We start from the raw sequence: 17,720 nt of genomic DNA, 5'->3' as shown, positions 1-17,720 counted from the left end.
TATTAAGATTCAAAAACTGAGGGCCTGTGGGGATAGGTCAGTGATTAAGAGCATTGGCTGCTCTTCCAGAGACCTGGATTCTAATCCCAGCATTCACAGGACGGCTCACGGCAGTCTGTAGTTCCAGTTCCAAGAGATCTGATGTCCTCTTCTGGCTTCCACACAGACTAAGCAAGCCTGAAGTATACAGACATACATGCAGGCAAAACACCCATACACATAAAAACAAACAAACAAACAAACATTTCAAAAGAAGATTTAAAAAATGAAAAGTACTGGAGATGGTCTTAGTAAGGGTTTCTATTGCTGTGAAGACGCACCATGACCACAGAACTCTTATAAGGGAAAGCATTTAACTAGGGCTGGCTTACAGGTTCAGAGGTTTAGCCCATTGTCAACATAGTCAAACTTACCTTAAGAAGGCCACACCTCCTAATCCCTGTCAAGTAGTGCCACTCCCTGTGAACCTATGGGGGCCTTTTCATTCAAACCACCCCAGAGACATAGTTCAGCAGTAGTGTGCATGGAGCTCTAAGTTCAGTTTGTAGTCTGCCCTAGGAGAGAAAAAAAGAAAAAGAGAATAAAAACCAACTTATAGAGATAAGTGGTGCATGTCTAAGTCACAGTCATGACGGAATACAACAACATAATGTGCACACATTAGAAAAAAGACACTATCTAAAACTCATTGTCTCAGCTTTGCCCAGCAGGAAGTTCCTGGGCTGGTGGATCAGTTAAAGGGACCTCAAAGGAGCCCCCTAGGCTGCGGTGGTGATCCTGGTCCTGGTACCTCTCTCCAAGCCCGAGTTTAACCAAGGAAGAGCGTGATGTGTCTGGGGTCATTCAAGTGAGGGACACATGACTGCTGGCCCCATATGACGTGTGATCCATTGACATGTGTCTGTGAGATATTTGGACAAAGGGAGCTTGCAGCAGTGATTGAGAATCTCAAGCGAGACTAACGAGGGAAGATCAGGGTGGCCTAAGTCCACTGGCAAGGGTTTTTGTCACAGGCAGGCAGGGGGTGGTTTTTGGCCAAGGAGAGGCTGGGTGAAAACGGAGGGAGAACTGGAGTGAGGCAGCCACGGGCTGTGGAGTTCAGGGAGGACTGGTCAGTGAGGAGCCTGCCAGAGCCTGAGCCTCAAGGGAGCATGCGCTTTCCTCTCCTTCACACGCCAGAGACTGGGCTCCATGGCTTCCATCCCTCAGAGCCTTCCCACTGTCTGCATCCGCTTCACAGGCAGATAGGAGCCTCAGTCCCCAAGGCCAGCTTTGTGGTGGCGATTCCCGTGTGGTCTCAGCTTTAAAGCAGCTTCACTCTTCTAACCGACTGGCCCAGGGAGGCTCCCAGCTTGAACTCTGGACTCTGAGCTGACCCAGGAGCCAGCAAGCAGCACGGGCCCCAGTAGTATTTTTGTGCCTTTCTGACCTAGGGCTTGGTCTCACACTGCTCTCAGTAACCCCAAGGGATACAACAGAAGGTGGTAGGTCATGCATTGAAAAGGGGTTTTAAATACGTGAACAACACTGGGGAAGCAAACAGGGTGTATATATATTTTGGAAACCGGGAGGCACGTGTGTTAACTGTCCAGCACTATCGGGGGAGGAAGGTGTGGATACAGTAAGGTGCATCAGATGAAGATGGGTACCTGCCATATAGGTATTCCCTGGCACCTGTGTGGGTGGGTGTGATGGAAAGGGACCCACACGGGGCAATTTAGTTTCTGACAAAGGTACAAAAGCAGTCTCCAGAGATGAGACACCCTTCCGACCCACGGCACTGGATCAGCTGCCAACCACAGGCAGGTCAGCAGACCTTGACGAGAGCCTGGGCGTTCCTCACAAAGTCAGCTCTGACAGGATTGCAGCCCCAATTTCCTGCTGATCTCAAAGCAATGAGGTGAGAACAAAGGAAAGATTGTCATGACCTGGGTGGCAAGGCACTTCTGAGATCTGCCAGCAAGGAATAACCCTGTGAAGGAAATTAGTGGGTTGACTTCCTCACAGAGAGAATAGCCACGTAGGACACGGTCAGCTGAACACAAAAGCAAGCTCTGCATTGAAAAAGCATTTCAGATTACAGGAACAACACTAGAGTCAACCCTCAGCCCTTCACATCAGGAAAGCAAACCAACCATTGGACATGAACAAAGTACTTGAACAGACATGGCTGAGGAAGACGTGTGGGTGGCAGCCAAGCTCAGAAGCACACAGGAACGTCCCAGCCACTAGGGAATGTCAGACGCCATATGCCCAAGACAACAGCCAGGCATTGTTAGATAATAGCAACTCATATGCGCTGCTGGGGGAAACAGTAGGGTGTACATGTATTTGGAAAATAGTTTACAAGTTCTTATGTTGACATACAAACTCAGCATACGGTCCTGCAATTTCTTTCAGATGTACATGCAGAAATGTAAACACGGGATCATACTAAAGCTTACAGGTGAGTTTACTTTAGAATGGTCTAGAACTAGAAAGAACAGGGCAAACTATGAAGTACTAGCTACCACTGAAAAGGACCAATCTGCTGACAGAGACAGCATGTGGACTGCTCTCAAAGGCATCATGCTGAACGAACTTAATCAGTCCAGAGAGGTCACATGCAGTGGGTTTTTATCTGTAATATTCCAGAGAGACAGACAGAGGTTGAGGACAGATCTTTGGGTCCAGATGCTATGAGATAGGGATGAGGTGACCGTGAAGGGGAAGCAGGAGGGAGATGTGGGAATGGAATGTGACCTTGTGGTGGGAGTGAGGTTATCCCCAGAATGCAAGGTTAGTTTGACATTGAAGACTCAATCTACGCAATTCACCCATGAACCGAACCACTCCATCCATTGGTTGGGTAGAGATGACACTAATCTCTTTGATGTCAGCTGAGAGGATTTTCAGTACAGCACAGGGAACTTTGTGAGGTGCAGCTGTCAAAGCTGATGTGGAGACTTGTGGCTGTAAAGACTGTAGTAGAAAAGAAGGCGGACTCAAAACCCACATTCTCAAGTTCCATCTCATGCTACCGTTAAAACATCACACGCAAGATGTTAGAAGAAAGCCGAGCAAATATACAGCTGATAATAAAAGAAGAATTGAATATTTACAGAATTGAACAATATTGACACCCTCTAGCCAAGCTGACCAAGGAGAAGGAAATAACAAATAGGACATCAGTAATTAAAAAGGAAGGTATCGTTCTGATACTAGCATGACATTACATGTTACAGAATAAGAGAATATTTTGATCAACCTTATGAAATTGATCCGACAACCTACATGAGATGCACCGATTCCTTAGAAGAAACAGTGTTGACACAGAGAGGGGAGCACTGTCTCCATGGCCCTGTGTATGGGAGAGTACAGCCAGGCATCATGGCTCCTGCCTGTAATGCCAGCCCTGGGGAGGCTGAGGCGGGACCATCACCATGAGTTCAAGGCCAGCCTGAGCTATATGGTGAGACCCTGACTCAACAAAACAAAACACCTGTATTGAAAATCTTCATACTAATTAAGTTCTCCAGTAAGCTTAACCAATAAAGAGATTATGCTAAGATTTTCATAGTTCAAAAGTAAATGTCTAAATGGAAAGGACTTGCTTTGCTTTTTAATGGGGCCAGAATAACCCCCATACAAAGTCTGACAAGGACATTAGTGGTATTAAAAAACCGCCGGACAATTTTCACTGCAAGTGTAGACACAAAATATTCCATAAAATCTGAGCAAAACTGAAGTCACAGTATGTGGAATGCAGAAAACATTGTAGGGGACCGGGGAGCTGACTCAGTGGTTAAGAGCCTGCCCTGCTCCTCCTGAGGACCTGAGTTCGATTCCTAGCTCCCATGTTTGGCGGCTTACAGCCACGGGTAACTCCAGCCCAATGGATCTGACATTCTCTTCTGGACTCTGAGGACCCACACACATGCACGTACGTGCACACAGATACATGATAAAAAATAAAATAAATCTTTCTTTACAGAAGAAAACATTGTAGGCAGATGGGTTTCACACCTGCAATGCTAGGTTAGCATGACACTAAAAATATCCAACTACCCATATCACCAATAGCAGACGAAACTCACTGTGGGGCCTCTCCACGAAGGTTGGGCTTTTTAGCCACGACTGCTATTCATACTCAGTGCCAATTTATTTTATATCTTAAAAGTGCAATTGCAGATCATAATACAACTCATGTCTGTAATATGCCTGGACATCTGATAGGCTGTAGAGGAAGATGGTGCTGTGTGTCAGCAGGAGGTTGAGATGACATCTCTGTGTGGCTTCTGAAGGGCCACTGCATTGCAGATGGTCTCTTCACAGCAGCAGGAAACCTGCCCCATGGGCAAACTGTAGCCGGCATTTAGAAGATTCAATGCAGGAAACCCGAAGCCTAGAGGGGCCTGGAAGGGCTGAGGTCATGGGATCCTGAGAACCCCAGCAGCAGACCACTGTATCCTTCTAGGACACAGGGATGCTGAGACAGTCTCTGGGCCACAGACTCTCGGGCTGTGTTGGTGTGAGTCATATTCTTTGGCTTCTTTAGCTGTGTAGTCCCAGTCTCCTTGCCTCACTCCTGAGTATCCAAGAATCCCCCTTGAGGTCAGGTGCTGCCCAGGTTGCCCCTGGGTCACCCGCTGCGGGTTCTTTTGCTTTGTATGGATAGAAATTGTGGATGGCATTTCTCAGCTGCAGGTTGCAGTGAGTGGCTGGGACCAGGAGCGAGTGGCACCGTGCAGTTACAGCTCTGATGTGCTGGCCTTGGCTACCGGGACCCTTAGCGATGTATGACAGCTCTGTGTAGGCCCAGAAAGACAGGATTCTCCATCTGTTGACGGCGGGGAGTGTCACCGTTCCAGCCCGGGGGCCTGAGACCTTTGACCTTTAAAGCCTGCCTGTTCTCAGAACTCGCATCCAGCGTCTTCAGTTTGTCCTCTCTGGTCTTACAGCTTTCTGTCCTCCAACCTGAGCTCTCCACCGCCCCATCTCTTTCCTTCTGCAGTCCATGTTGCTTCTGCCCTGGCCATCTACCAGAACCTTGTTGCTGCTTCTTGTTGTTTATAGGACCTTGTTTATAGGACCACTGTCACAGCGGCCCCCTGGGACGGCAGCAGCCCTGCTGCTTTTGCTTCGACCCCTGTGGTCATCACCAATGTTGTGAGGGTGGCTGTTGTCTCCAGCTCCCGCTTCCCCTGCCTCCCCACTGCTGCTCAGCTGCTGTGGCTCTTCAGCCACTGTCTGGCAACTGTCAAAGTTCTGGCCCTTCCTTTTTCCACCAGCTCATGTATCTACACTGCTAGCGGTGGGTAATGAAGGTAGGCAGGAATGCAGCACCCATGTAGCCTTCTGTTTATTTATTATTGTGTGTGTGTGTGTGTGTGTGTGTGTGTGTGTGTGTGTGTCTGTGTGTGTCTGTGAGTGTGTGTGTCTGTGAGTGTGTGTGTATCTGTGAGTATGTGTGTGTGTGTCTTTGCGTATGTAGGGGGGCAGAGGACAGCCTTGGGTGTCATGTCTTAGGTGCCCTCCATCTTTGGTCTGAGACAAAGCTTCTCACAGGCCTGCAACTTTGCTAAGCAGACTAGGTTAGCTGATTAGTGATCTCAGGATTCTACTTGTTCCCCGCTCCCCCACCACCACCTCTCATTTTTACCATTGTTGGGATTACAGAGATTACAGGTGCTTGCCACTGTCACTGCCTCTGTGCCTTGCTTTTACATGGGTTCTGAGAACTCACCTCAGGTCTTCATATCTATGAGGCAAGTACTTTACCAAATGAGACACCTCCCCATCTCTCTCCTTGCCTTTCTCATTTTTTTATTACATTATATTTAGCATGGAGGGTGTGTGCATATGCCATGGCACACCTGTGGAGGTCAGAGGACTTTTAGCAGTTAGTTCTTAACCTGCCATGTGCCTCCCATAGATCAAACTCCGGTTGCCAGGTTTGATGACAAATGCCTTTATCCACTGAGTCATCCTGTCAAGCCTTTTTTTTCCCCCCCAGACAGGGTTTCTCTGTGTAGCTTTGGTGCCTGTCCTGGACTCACTCTATAGACCAGGCTGGCCTCAAACTCACAGAGATCCGCCTGGCTCTGCCTCCGTACCGTAATGCTGGGATTAAAGGCGTGCGCCACCACCGCCTGGCTCAAGAAGTCTTTTATTGGACTTAATGTTGAGACATAAGACAGCAGACCCAGCAGGAGGGCACAGTAAGAGAGCTCAACCATTGGCCAATATATCTAGAGAAGGGGTGTTGTGCCCACCACAGCAAACGTTCATGCCCATGGAAGGTTGTATTTATCCTAGGCAGGGCACTGTCCCTCTGTACCAGGAAAGCTGCCCTTCCTCTGGCTGGGGTGGACGTAGTTGGAGGAAAGTCTGGCATCCACTGTTTTCAAACAGGCACAGCTGGGGCCTCGCCTTCGGGAGCCAGAGGTGTGCTTTAGCAACAAGCAGCTGCCATTGCTGAGCGGCTTCCTCGAGACACCTGTGGCTGGCATAAGGGAAGTCGGGCTGGCTGCTTGACAGTCCTTTGTTCAAGGCAGCCAGGATTCCAGGGAGAGTCTAACAGCTGTCAGTTAGGGAGTCAAATCATCACCCCTGACATTTTCACAGGAAAACTGACATCAGAAAGAATGCTTATATCAGTAATCTACCTTGACATTAATAGTGATTCACACAATATTTAATAGTTTTGACACCTGTCAAGCATCCCCTAATCTGTCTCAGCGTCTCAGATGCCATACCTGATACAGCTTAGAAGATCTGAGTCTGGAGTTGGCGAAGCCTCAGAGTGACCAGGGAGCTGTGCTGATCCATGCAAAAGACAGATCTATGGTGGTCTGTAGCAGGGGACACTCAGATCCACTCCAGTCAGTGTGGGGTCCACAGAACTGGTAAGGCTCTGATGTCCCCATCTACAGTGTTTTTGTCTTCTTGGGCCAGGAGCAGCCAGCCCATGAAGGCCACTGTCCAAGACAGAAATCGAGACCCACCGGGAATCTGTGCCATCAGACCCACAGCACTCTGAATCTCCTTCCTGCTCTGGAAGCTGCAATGCTGGTTCCTTTATCGACCTTAAATGGTGGAGTTAGTGCGGGGGGGGGGGGGGGGGGGGACTGTCTCCACCTTTCTAGTGTTCCTGCCTTCATTGTGTGCGCAAGGGAGAGCATTGAGACATTGCCTATCTGTCTGTGACCTGCTGGGTCTTAACCCAAGCCCCCATTACACTGACGCCACTGAGCAGTGAATACAGCGCATCTTGGTTCCCTCAGATGTCCTGGAGTATTTTGGCTCATGGGTATTTGGCAGCCATGGAGGGCTTTCAGGGATCCAGAACACTTGTACTTTCAAGTTCTGGCAGTAGACAGGATGCCTATCTGTCACCAGGAGAAGGTCAATACATAAGGGATGCCAGAGACTTCTACTCAGAGGCTGGGACCCACCTCTTGGTCCCTGGCCTGACAGGTGCTGGCCCTGCGCTTTCCTACCTGGAAGGGCAGGGGCTGCTCAGCTGAGCTTCTTACAGGATAATGACTAGGTAAAGTTACCACCTTGTATTCTGTCTCCCAAGGTCAATGAGAACACGTGGAGAGCAAGCCTTGGGCTTAGGGGCACAGAGACCATTGGGAGGGCACTGCATCCCCTCCTGGTTGCTGGGTCAGTCTGAGGTTCTGGGACAGACAGCCAAGCTGGGAGCCTCCACGGTCCAAGTTAAGCGAACATGGCTGCTCTTTCAGAGAGTAGGAGAGCTTCAGGGCAGAGGCCACACAGTAAATGCCACCTAAAGCTAGCTTGGTGATTGAAGTTCTTACCCATTTGTGCTGAAGACACCAGACATAGACAATAAGAACAGTCTGGGGCATGGAAATTGCAGGACTGAAAGAGTCAGACCAGGCGAGAGCAGCCAGGGGCTGAGAGCAGCCACAGGGTGGGAGCAGCCAGAGGGAGTCCCTCTGGGCATTGTGGTGACTCTGGCCTGGACCCCTCTCTCAGAGCATCTACCAGTTCTACTAACCAGCAAGGACAAGTAGAAACCACCAGGAACTGTCAAGAGAGGGCCAGGTGCTTCGTGAGACTGTGGTTCAGTGCCATGTGACTGACGGTGAGCTCTTTCGGACAATGGGGTCTTGCTGCAGTGATTAAGAATCTCGAATGAGATCATCAAGAATTAGAGTGGCCTAAATCCACTGACAGGGGTCCTTGTCACAGGCAGTCAGAGGGGCATTTGGGGCTGAGAAGAGACTGGGTGAAGACAGGCAGAATTTGGGTAAGGAAACCACAGGCCGAGAGGCATGGGGAACTGTCTATCTTCCAGGAGTCTACCCAGAGCCTTGGGGGCAGTGTGGCTCTGGCCTAGTCTCCACACTCAGTCTCCATGGCCGAGGGGAACAGAAGTGGTGAGGTGCTGAAGACCTGGTTGGAGGTGGTTGGTTACAGCAGCCCAGGCAGCTCCTGCCAGAGCTCTGAGGAAGAGAAGGCCAGGAAGGGGAGGACATGGAGAGTGTATCTAGAAGGACATCTCAGGAACCAGGCTGTCAAAAAGCTGGGCCCTGCAGGACACCCAGGGGCAAAGTTTCCAACAGAACAGCAGGTTCAGGGCTCACAGGGCTGAGTTGGTACCCATAGGGTGGAGTGGGTCTGAAATCCTCCTCTCTCCCCGTTGTGACCTCCCCAATAACTGTTGGGTGGCCCTTGAAGTTATCCAGAGTCAGACAACAGATCAAAGGTGATTATGAGGAAGATTGGGGAGAAGTGTGTGACTCCTCTGATTCTGTCCACACGAACCTCAGACTGTGGAGGCTTGCCACGTGGAGGCCTTTCCTCTGAGTTCCCAATTCTCCCTCAGCTTCTTCAGACTCCAGTGGCTGACACTTTGGAATGTCCTGTGGCTTGTTGATCTCTTGAAGTCTTAACAAGCTGTTATACAAAGCACTGACATTTCCCTTGCCAGCTGGCTGTGGACATAACTCAGAAGGACCAGGTCCTTTGTGCCAAGTTCCCCAAGGACCCTGCATGGGGCTGTATAAAGGGCAGTCGAGTGAGGGGCCAGGTCAGCCTGTCCATCTCCAGTGACCTGTTGGTTGGCTGTGAATGCAGACCCTGGAGATGAAGACTCTGTTCCTGGCCATCAGCTTCTGCCTGGCTGCTGCCCTGCAGGCCCAGGACTTACCGCTTCTTACTCTGAATAGCGGGCATGTGAGTCAGGGCTGGGGCACAGGGTGGAGTCTCAGTCTTTACTAGTGCAGGATGACTACGGTTCTGGATTCAGGGAGGATCCCAGTCTGACCCTTGTAACCAAAGAGAGTAGACCAATTTGGAGTTAAGGGATCCCCAACACATGTGCAGGCCTCCGGGCCTCAGGGGTGGAGACTGAGAAAATGTGCTAGAAGGAGGCCCTGGTACCCTAGGAGTAGGCAGGTCTCCATCATGTGAGCTTTCTACGTTTTGGTGGTGGAATGGGATAGTCAGACATAAGAGGCAGTTGGAGGCCACGTGTTCCTCAGGAGGGTGGGCAGACATCAGGCAAAAAGGATATTCATCTTTTAGTTTTCTGGAAAGTGGTTCATGAAGGCCTTGGTGATGAAAAACGGGATCCTGATAAAGAAGGTTTCTCCCATATTCGTGTTGGTGCTGGACAATGATGACATGGAGTTTTCTATCACATATATGTGAGTATCTGTGGCTCCCATGGTTGGTTGGTCTCTTCCCTAACCCATCACTTCTCAATGGGTAGTTTAAAAAAAATCCCCCTGACTTGGAAAGAAGAGTTCCAGGGGCTGGATGAGGAGGAGTGTGGACCCCAGTAAGTATGAGGGTCGGTTTTTTGTTTGTTTGTTTGTTTGGTTTGGTTTGGTTTTTGTTTGTTTTATTTTGAGACAGGCTTTCTTTGTGTAGCCCTGGCTGTCCTGGAACTCACTTTGTAGATTGAGCTGGCCTCGAACTCACTGAGATCTGCCTGCCTCTCTCTCCTAAGCGCACATGCCACCACCCGGATGAGGGTCAGTTTTAAGAGGGCCACTGCAATGTACTTTTTGATTCCAGACTCTTTGGCCAGTGTATGGAAGTGACCACCATCTTGGAGAAAACAGATGTGCCCGGCAATTACAGTGCCTGTGAGTGCCTTGAGCCCAGGGATGGGTGGTTGTCAGCCCATGGAAGGGATGGATTCCTGGCAAGTCCCACCCCTAGGAGGAATCACAGATGAGTCCTGGGAACCCTAGTCCTTCCCACGCGGGCCAGGATAGTCGCGTAGATGAGTGGAGCTGGGGCGGGAGGCAGAAGAGGAACCCAGGTGATTGTCTGCAGGGTGGAGCTAACCTTGCTCTTTCCGGGGGCCTCCACAGTTGAGGGTAAGAGTCACGTGCAGGTGCAGCTGTCTTCTGTGAAGGACCACTGGATACTCTACTGTGAAGGGGAGGCGGACGGCGTGAGCTTCACAATGACCCAGCTCATAGGTAAGTTTCCACCTACCCAAGCCTAGCACACCCATGCCTAGTCCCACTGTTCCTCTTCAGGGCAGTAGATTCCTTGGGAGCAGGCCCCACACTTGAAAGGAGCAGCATTCCCTCTCATGGGCAGGTGATAGCCTCGCACAGTGCTGCCGGTTGGCCAGACCCACCTTGCTGAGCTTCCGCTGTAGTGACCGATAGGCCCAGCAGGAACCATCCAGGACAGAGGTTGCTTCTTGACCACAGAAGCTGTGGATGCTGCTTTGTGGAGCTTCAGGGTGTCAGGCGTGGTTTATGTGAGGACGGCGGTGTCCTGACCACTTCTCAGGTCAGTACCTCTAGGACATGAGGACCTTTTAGGTCCTCAAGATGCTACAGGCCCCCATTGGAAGGCTTTTGGTTTCCAAGGTCATTTGGTGGCTCAGGTGACCTCCAAGCTCAGTGTCAACACTCCATACCTCCTCTTCTCCTTCCCTTGGCTATTCCATGATAAAGCCTGTGGTGCCAGGCAGTGCTCCTGTCTGTGACACCGGTTTCTTGAAAACCTGTGTGGACACCTCCCTTTGCTCACCCATCCCTCTTCCACAGGGAGGGACTTCAAGGAAAACCTAGAGGCCTTGGAAGAATTTAAGGAGTTCACACAGAAAAAGGGACTTGTGCCAGAGAACCTGGTCATACCCGAGCAGATGGGTGAGCATGCATGCAACTCTCTTTGTCCCCTGTGTCCCCTGTAACTCTGTCACTCTCGTGCCCCCTGTCCCCAGCGTGGACACTTCAGGCCCCGCTGCAGGTCTTGGTCACGGGAGGACGTGAGCCGTAGATGTGATGGGCTCTTGTCCAAGCCTCGTTCTCATCTCTGGGTTTTCTGCTTTCTACAGAAAAATGTGAACCGGAGAGTTAAGAGGGTAAGTGACCTTTGAAGCCAACTAGAGCCTTGGGATTCGGCAGGGCCTCAAGATCCACCCATAAGCCCTCAATTGCAGCGAGGAATGACCCGATCTCTGTGTCCCAACACCCTGTGCTTCTTTAGCTTTGTTCCTGGGTCATTCAAGCCTTCCTTTTTGTCCTCATCCCATCAGTGACAGGTGCTGGTGGTGTGACTTGTTATAGGCAGGTGAAGCTGCCCAGGGGCCACCATCCAGCAAGCGACCTGTCCTTCTTAGCCTATTTCAAGTCTTTTGGAGACTTCCTCCCTGCCGGTGTACAAACCCCTTCCCCTGTGTCCATGAGCCTGCTCTGGGTGACATCAGGGCACTTTAATAGTGAAGCCGAAAGTTCTAGGCTCTGCCTAAGGAAGGCCAGGGACAGGTGGAGTCATGATGTCCATGTCCTTTTCGGCCCCCACCTGGGGACCACAGCATTGACAGCTTCTCTGAGGGAAGTCGGAAGAAAGGAATTCCTTGTTCAGCCCTGCTTCTCAGAGAGCCTGTGATGCTGCCCCGAAGCACCCATCATTCCTCCCCCACCATAACCCTTCACTGACTCTACCTCCTTGCCTCATAGACGCTCTCTCCATTCTAGAGCATTGTGAACCAAGGCTCCAAAGCCACCCAAGGCAGAACCGCCAGAATCTCTGTCCTGCGGGACATGGAAAGAGTGTCCTGCTGGGCCATCTGATTTCTCTTCTCTCTTCCCCATTCTTTGCTCCTCCTCCTCCCCTGCTCCTCAATAAAGAGCTTCAGCAGTCCCTGGTGACTCTGCCTGTGTCTGTGGCCCCTTGGATGGACGTATGTGTTCTCCCTTGGTGGTCTGTTGAAAGGGGAGTGGGTGAGACGCATGTAGGAGAGAAGGGAGCACCCAGCCTTGTTTGGTGTAGGCCTGGAAGCTGGAGACTGTGACAGGGGCCCTCTGGGATCCTTCTGTAGGTTCTGGGCAGTGAGTGTGATGAGTAAGAGGTCCATGACAATGACAGGGTGGTGAGGACCAAAAGAGTCTGTGTGCAGGTGGGGACTGCCTGGGGACTGCGGTAGGAATGAGACCAGGGCACAGGCCTGGAGCCAGGTTCCCAGGCCCAGCAGGACAGGTAGTAGGACATTGAGAACTTGTTTCAGTGGGTAGGGATAGTGTTTCATCCTCTCTCTGCAGGCTGGACAAACACAGAAGCTGCATTCGGATGTCACGAGTGCTATTTCTCAGATCATTCTGAGACTGCTCTGAGCATCACGAGGGGCCAGCTAAGGCCCCTCCCCCTCTTGTATGAGGGTATGTGAACCCAGCCATTTTTCTGTAACCTATTCACCCTCCTGCTCAAACCTCCCCAGCCCCAGGTACACTGTTCCTGATGGGGATGGCCAGCCTCCCAAGGCCTCCACACAACACAGCAGGTCTCTAATACAAACTGCAAGGGTTCATACAGTTCTGTGGTCTCCCAGGAGGACATGCTCAGTGGCCCCCATTGACAGGGAGTCCCCACTGCAGTGTTGGACAATCAACCTGTTGTTTTGAAACACCAGCTTTATGGTAATTTTCAGAAAACTGACATTACAGATGGGTGGTGTACACAGACACATGTGCACATAGACATATAAACATGGGAACACAGACATACATGCATACAGACACATGTGAGCATACTGATGTGAACATACAGGTACACAGACACATATATACACCCTCACATGATCACACTTGTGGATAGATACGAATGCTGCCTGGTAATCAAGGAAAGAGTCTAGAAGAGGCCTGAAAGCTGTGCCTGGAATTGGAAGGTCTGGGAGGATGGGCTGGTCCAGGAACTCTGTTTCTTACGGGAACAAGGCCTGGGCCTGAAGTGGGCAGGAGCACAGCAGCTCTTGGCTCCAGATCCTGGGACAGCACCTCCCACACTGATAACATTCTACGTGTTATCTCTGTCTAATCATGAGGTCCAAGCAAAACAGTGTGGTCAGGTCTCCAGTGCAGATGGCTAGAGCCTGTGTGTGGGGAGGCTGCCCCAAGGCCTCCCTCATGAGTTAAACAGACTCAGAAGGCCAGAGGGCTGAGCGGCCATGAAGACCATGTGTGGGTTCCAGTGCTGAGCCTGCGTCTCTGCACAGCACATTCTAAGGAGGGTCAGCAGGACAAAGAGCAACAAATGACCAGACCACCCAAGAAGAGGTGAGAATCGGACAATGGAGCTGTGCTGGGGTCAGACCCTGGTCTGAACTCAGGGCTCCCGATCAGAGCTGGGGGCAGAGGAGAGCCGGCTCCTCTCTTGTGTTTTACAGACTTCTGCCCGGTAGAGAAGGATGTCTGCGTGGTGCCCGGGCAGTCACTCCCCATGGGACAGTATGGCACCTTCCTGTCCAGTGTGAGGGAGTCTTAGTAAGACACAGTGCAGATTTCCATCAACATTGATGGTGTCCCCCAAACCCACATTCATGGTAACATATGACAAGTTACATAATCTTTCTAAAACCCTTAGAGATCACAGCCATTGTTTGGAAGGAACTTTACTATTTTAAGTTCCTCTATAAACAGTAATGGGCAAAACACTGGACTCTTGATGTCATTAGGGAAAATGCCGATGTGACCACAGAGTCACAGTAATCTCCATCCCACGTAGCTCAGTCATTTAGTGGGTGGATGAGTGGATGGGTGAAGGTGGATGGGGGATTGTTGAATGAGAGAGTGGAGGGTAGCTAGTAGTGAATAATAAATGGATGGATAGGCAAACGGGCAGATGGTTGGACCGGTAACCAGTACTGATCAGACAAACATGGACAGTTAGACACATTACGCTTCAGGCCCATCACTGGGAACTCTGCGTGGTTTCTCCTTGCTATCCTGGAGTTTTCTTCCCCCCTTTCCTGTTTCAGGCTCAGTGAATGCCCAGTGCTGATCAGGTTTCAGAACTTCCTAGATTTCTCTCTCCTTAGTGTGATTCCCTCTCCTTAGTGTGATATGGCCATGTATACCCTTGGGGGGGGGGTCGATTTCACGGACGTTTCTCACCAGAGCGGACCTCCTGGGCTGATCGTGGGAGAAAGCGGCAAGGCTACGGGCATTTTGCTGCCTCTGTCTTTGGATTTAAAACAAAATCCTTTCAGAATCTTTCTGTTTTCCTCGCAGCCCCGTTCTCACACGCCATTCATAATCTCTTCCCGTAATTCATCCACGACCTCCAGTCTGTTCTCCTAGCTATGATCATCTCGGTTATTGGCCAGTTTTGTCACACTTCTATTCAGCTTCGTCCTCTTCCTTTGCTTTCCTTTCCCCTCCTTTCTCTCCTGTGTTTCCTCCTTCCTTTCCGCTCTCTGGAGTACTAATTACAATCACTTCCTCCATAGGTTTTTGGGAAAGTAGTGTGTAATCACTGGCCCGGAACCACCCCTTGCTTCAGCATGAATACTTCCCTCCCCTCCAGCTTTGTGATAAGTTATAAAGGGAAGCCATAGTTCCAAATACACCCTCTGAGTGCCCTTGCCCCATGCCCTGCCCCCTGATTCCCCGACTGGGAGGGACTCAGGTATTCAACTAGGCCCCTTTCCAGAGGTAGGCACAGCCCCTTGAGGAAGGTTCTATGTCTTGAAGCTTCATGGACATGATCACTTAGCAGACCCAACCCACAGAGGGTGGTGACCACGAGGGCAAGAGATGTGTCATCACTGTGCCCCTGAAGCTGAGGTGCAGGCACCGGGAAAACACTGGAGCTCACTACTTCATCATAATAAAACCCGGCCGTGTGGCTGAAGGGGAGGCCCAGGGTTCTCAGGTGAGCCAGACGTGGAATCAGCCAACAGGTACCAGAATCTGGCGCCAGAAAGCTTGTTAGCAAAAGACTCCCAGACAATGTCTTTGTAGGCTGTCTGGTGATATCTCGAAAGGGGACAGGCTGCTGCAAGGTATTATGGTCTGAGCGGCAGCTAGAGTCTAACATTACAGCCTCTAAGTTAGTCCTTCATGTCCCCAGGTGGCCATTTGGCAGATAGAGGTTGAGTCCTCTGCCATGAAAAGCTGGTTCAGGCTTCCCAGTAGTCCTTAGCCTGTCTTGCACTTCTCTGTGTGACTCACAGCCAAGAGAACCATGAGAGAAGACTCAACAGCAGGACTGATCCAGACCCTGAAGGCCACAGGCAGGAACACACACACCTTTCCAAGGGAACCTTTCCAAGGTCTAAAACGTTGTTCAAGGGCACCTAGAAAGTGGATGTTCAGATGGAAGCGCCACCTCAGTCCCCCCCGCCACCAAACCCTGTCTTATCTCAGAAAACCTACAAAATGGCAGCTTCTCCCGCAAGATGCTCGAGACCACACCTGCATTGTATTTAAACTGCCCCCCCCCCCCCGAAAAGCCATGTGGTTTTTCGGTCTCTCCTCCCTGTCTCCTCTCTGGGGGCCAAAAAATCATCCAGGAGCAGTTTACTCATTAAACCTGGACTTTTTCTTAATTCAGTTTGATTTGGATTACTGCATTGGCGGAGAGGCTTAATATCTGGATATGGAAACTTTTCAGTAATCCCTATGAGCTCCAGGAACTAAGCCAGATGCCTCCCAGTTTGTCTTGGCCACCACTGAGCCTGAAGTCCCTGGCTGGGTCCACTAAGCCTCTCAGTAAAGCACAGTGAATGTCATAAAAAAAAAAAAAAAAGCCAGCTCATAGTTCAGAGACGAAGAACCAGCCACAACAGGTTTCCTCAAGCTCTGAGGCTGCCTGTCCACCATACCTGCCTCATAGGACAAGTGTCCAGTCCTGGAACCCTCAGACACAGGAAGTTTCTGAGCTACAAGAATGGGAATTCCATCTGAGCCTCAGGGCCCACCCTGGCCATGGGGGGCGCACTCTGTTCCTGGAAGGCAGAGGTTTCTGGTGGTACTCTGTGGGCTAGGCCCAAGGTAAGGGTATTCTATGAGTTGGTCTTTCAGTCTTCTCGATGGTGGGATTGGACTGTGACGTCATGCTCAGACACATGAGAGGAAAGCACATAATAGCCTGTGACTGGGAGATGGACCTGGACATCCTCTGGTGGCCACAGAGAAATGGCTCAGGGTGTGGTCTGAGCAGGCCCAGAGCTTCTCACTGCCGTGGACAAATGGACACGAGGCCCTGACGCGGCCTGCCTCTGTGGTCCTACAGAGTGACATGCACCTTCTCCAGGTTTCACTGCATGCCCTGGGGACCCACCTGGCCATGCTTGCGGGGCCTGGATGCTTGCCTGTGCTGGCCCATTCCCTAGGGTTCTTCTGACCCCTTTACCTCATCTCACCTCACGCAGGAGCAGGAGCTGAATATAGCCCCAAATCCTGTCAAATGAGGCTGTGTGGGAACCTCCAGATGAGCTGTACGTTACTGAAGGCGCCATGAACCTCACCAGCTGCCATCTCACGGGTGCCTGACCTGTGTCCAGGACCAGACGGCGCTGACACCAAGTCTGTGGTGGACACTGCCCGTTGTGGGACTTCTTCATGAAGAACTTCTGTGTCCTGCATTCAACAACTGGATGAACATGGTCCCTCCCACAGCACGCCTGCCTGGAAGCTCCTCATTGGTGTCTAAGGTTTGAAGAGTGACATCTGTCTCACCTGGGTCCTTCATAATGTTACAGCTTCACCCTACCCCATGCCTCTTTTGCTGGCTCCTGTCTCAGTGGGCTGCGCCCGGAGATCTCTACTATGTCCCTGGAGCCAACACTGGCCCCACTTTGGTGGATCCTAGAGAGGGCATATTCTGAGAACAAGTCCATTGTGTCCGAAGGTGATCCTGGGGGAATTTCCGCAACATTCCAAAAATTGTAAATTCCTGATAGAGGCAATTGCAGGCATGTGAACATGCTTACCAAGCAAAAAAGTGTTGACACGTGTACATGTGTGTACACATATGTGTGCCTTCTCTCACATGCAAGCACACTTACAGGTTAAAGTGCATAGGATCACAGGCTCACAATCCTCTTGCACATATATATGTACACTCGCTTGTGAACTCGTGTACATGCATACGTGCATGTGCGCACACATACACCACCTGATCTAAGCAGCAGAAGCTGAATGACAGAAAAGCCTGAGTCTAGTGGAACCCCCAGGTTTCACCATGGAGCACAGGGCGCCTTCCACCGAGACCCCTGGAGTGCCCCTGGCCTACCTTGAACTTTTTTTTTTAGCAAAGGAGGGGAAAGGCCTGCCACCTGGAGCTAGGAACTCAGATCTCCTTGCCAATCCCCAAGTGCATGGCTTTGAGCCCTTCCACGTGTGACCTTCAGAGCCATAATCCCTTTAGTCTCGCTGGCTGAATAGCCCGGTTTCTTGTCCAATACTGGAGCTGGGGCTGAGAAAGCAGGGAAGCCTCTGCCACAGGGGCTTCCA

The 17,720-nt window shown here is 50.9% G+C and overlaps 1 protein-coding gene across 1 annotated transcript; it reads left to right on the top strand.

The window, feature by feature from the left end:
- The first annotated feature begins 9,099 nt into the window (after positions 1-9,099).
- Positions 9,100-11,343, top strand: LOC128100355 (vomeronasal secretory protein 1-like). The gene is made up of 6 exons (XM_052722429.1): positions 9,100-9,189; positions 9,541-9,662; positions 10,036-10,106; positions 10,338-10,448; positions 11,031-11,132; positions 11,321-11,343. Exons 1-6 carry the CDS (start codon positions 9,100-9,102, stop codon positions 11,341-11,343), a joined length of 519 nt encoding a protein of 172 aa, XP_052578389.1.
- Positions 11,344-17,720: the final 6,377 nt, after the last annotated feature.

This window comes from Peromyscus californicus, unplaced genomic scaffold (assembly GCF_007827085.1).
Source record: "Peromyscus californicus insignis strain IS unplaced genomic scaffold, ASM782708v3 Scaffold_7__1_contigs__length_154581171, whole genome shotgun sequence".
NCBI lineage: Eukaryota > Metazoa > Chordata > Mammalia > Rodentia > Cricetidae > Peromyscus > Peromyscus californicus.
This window is presented reverse-complemented; position numbering and strand designations above follow the sequence as displayed.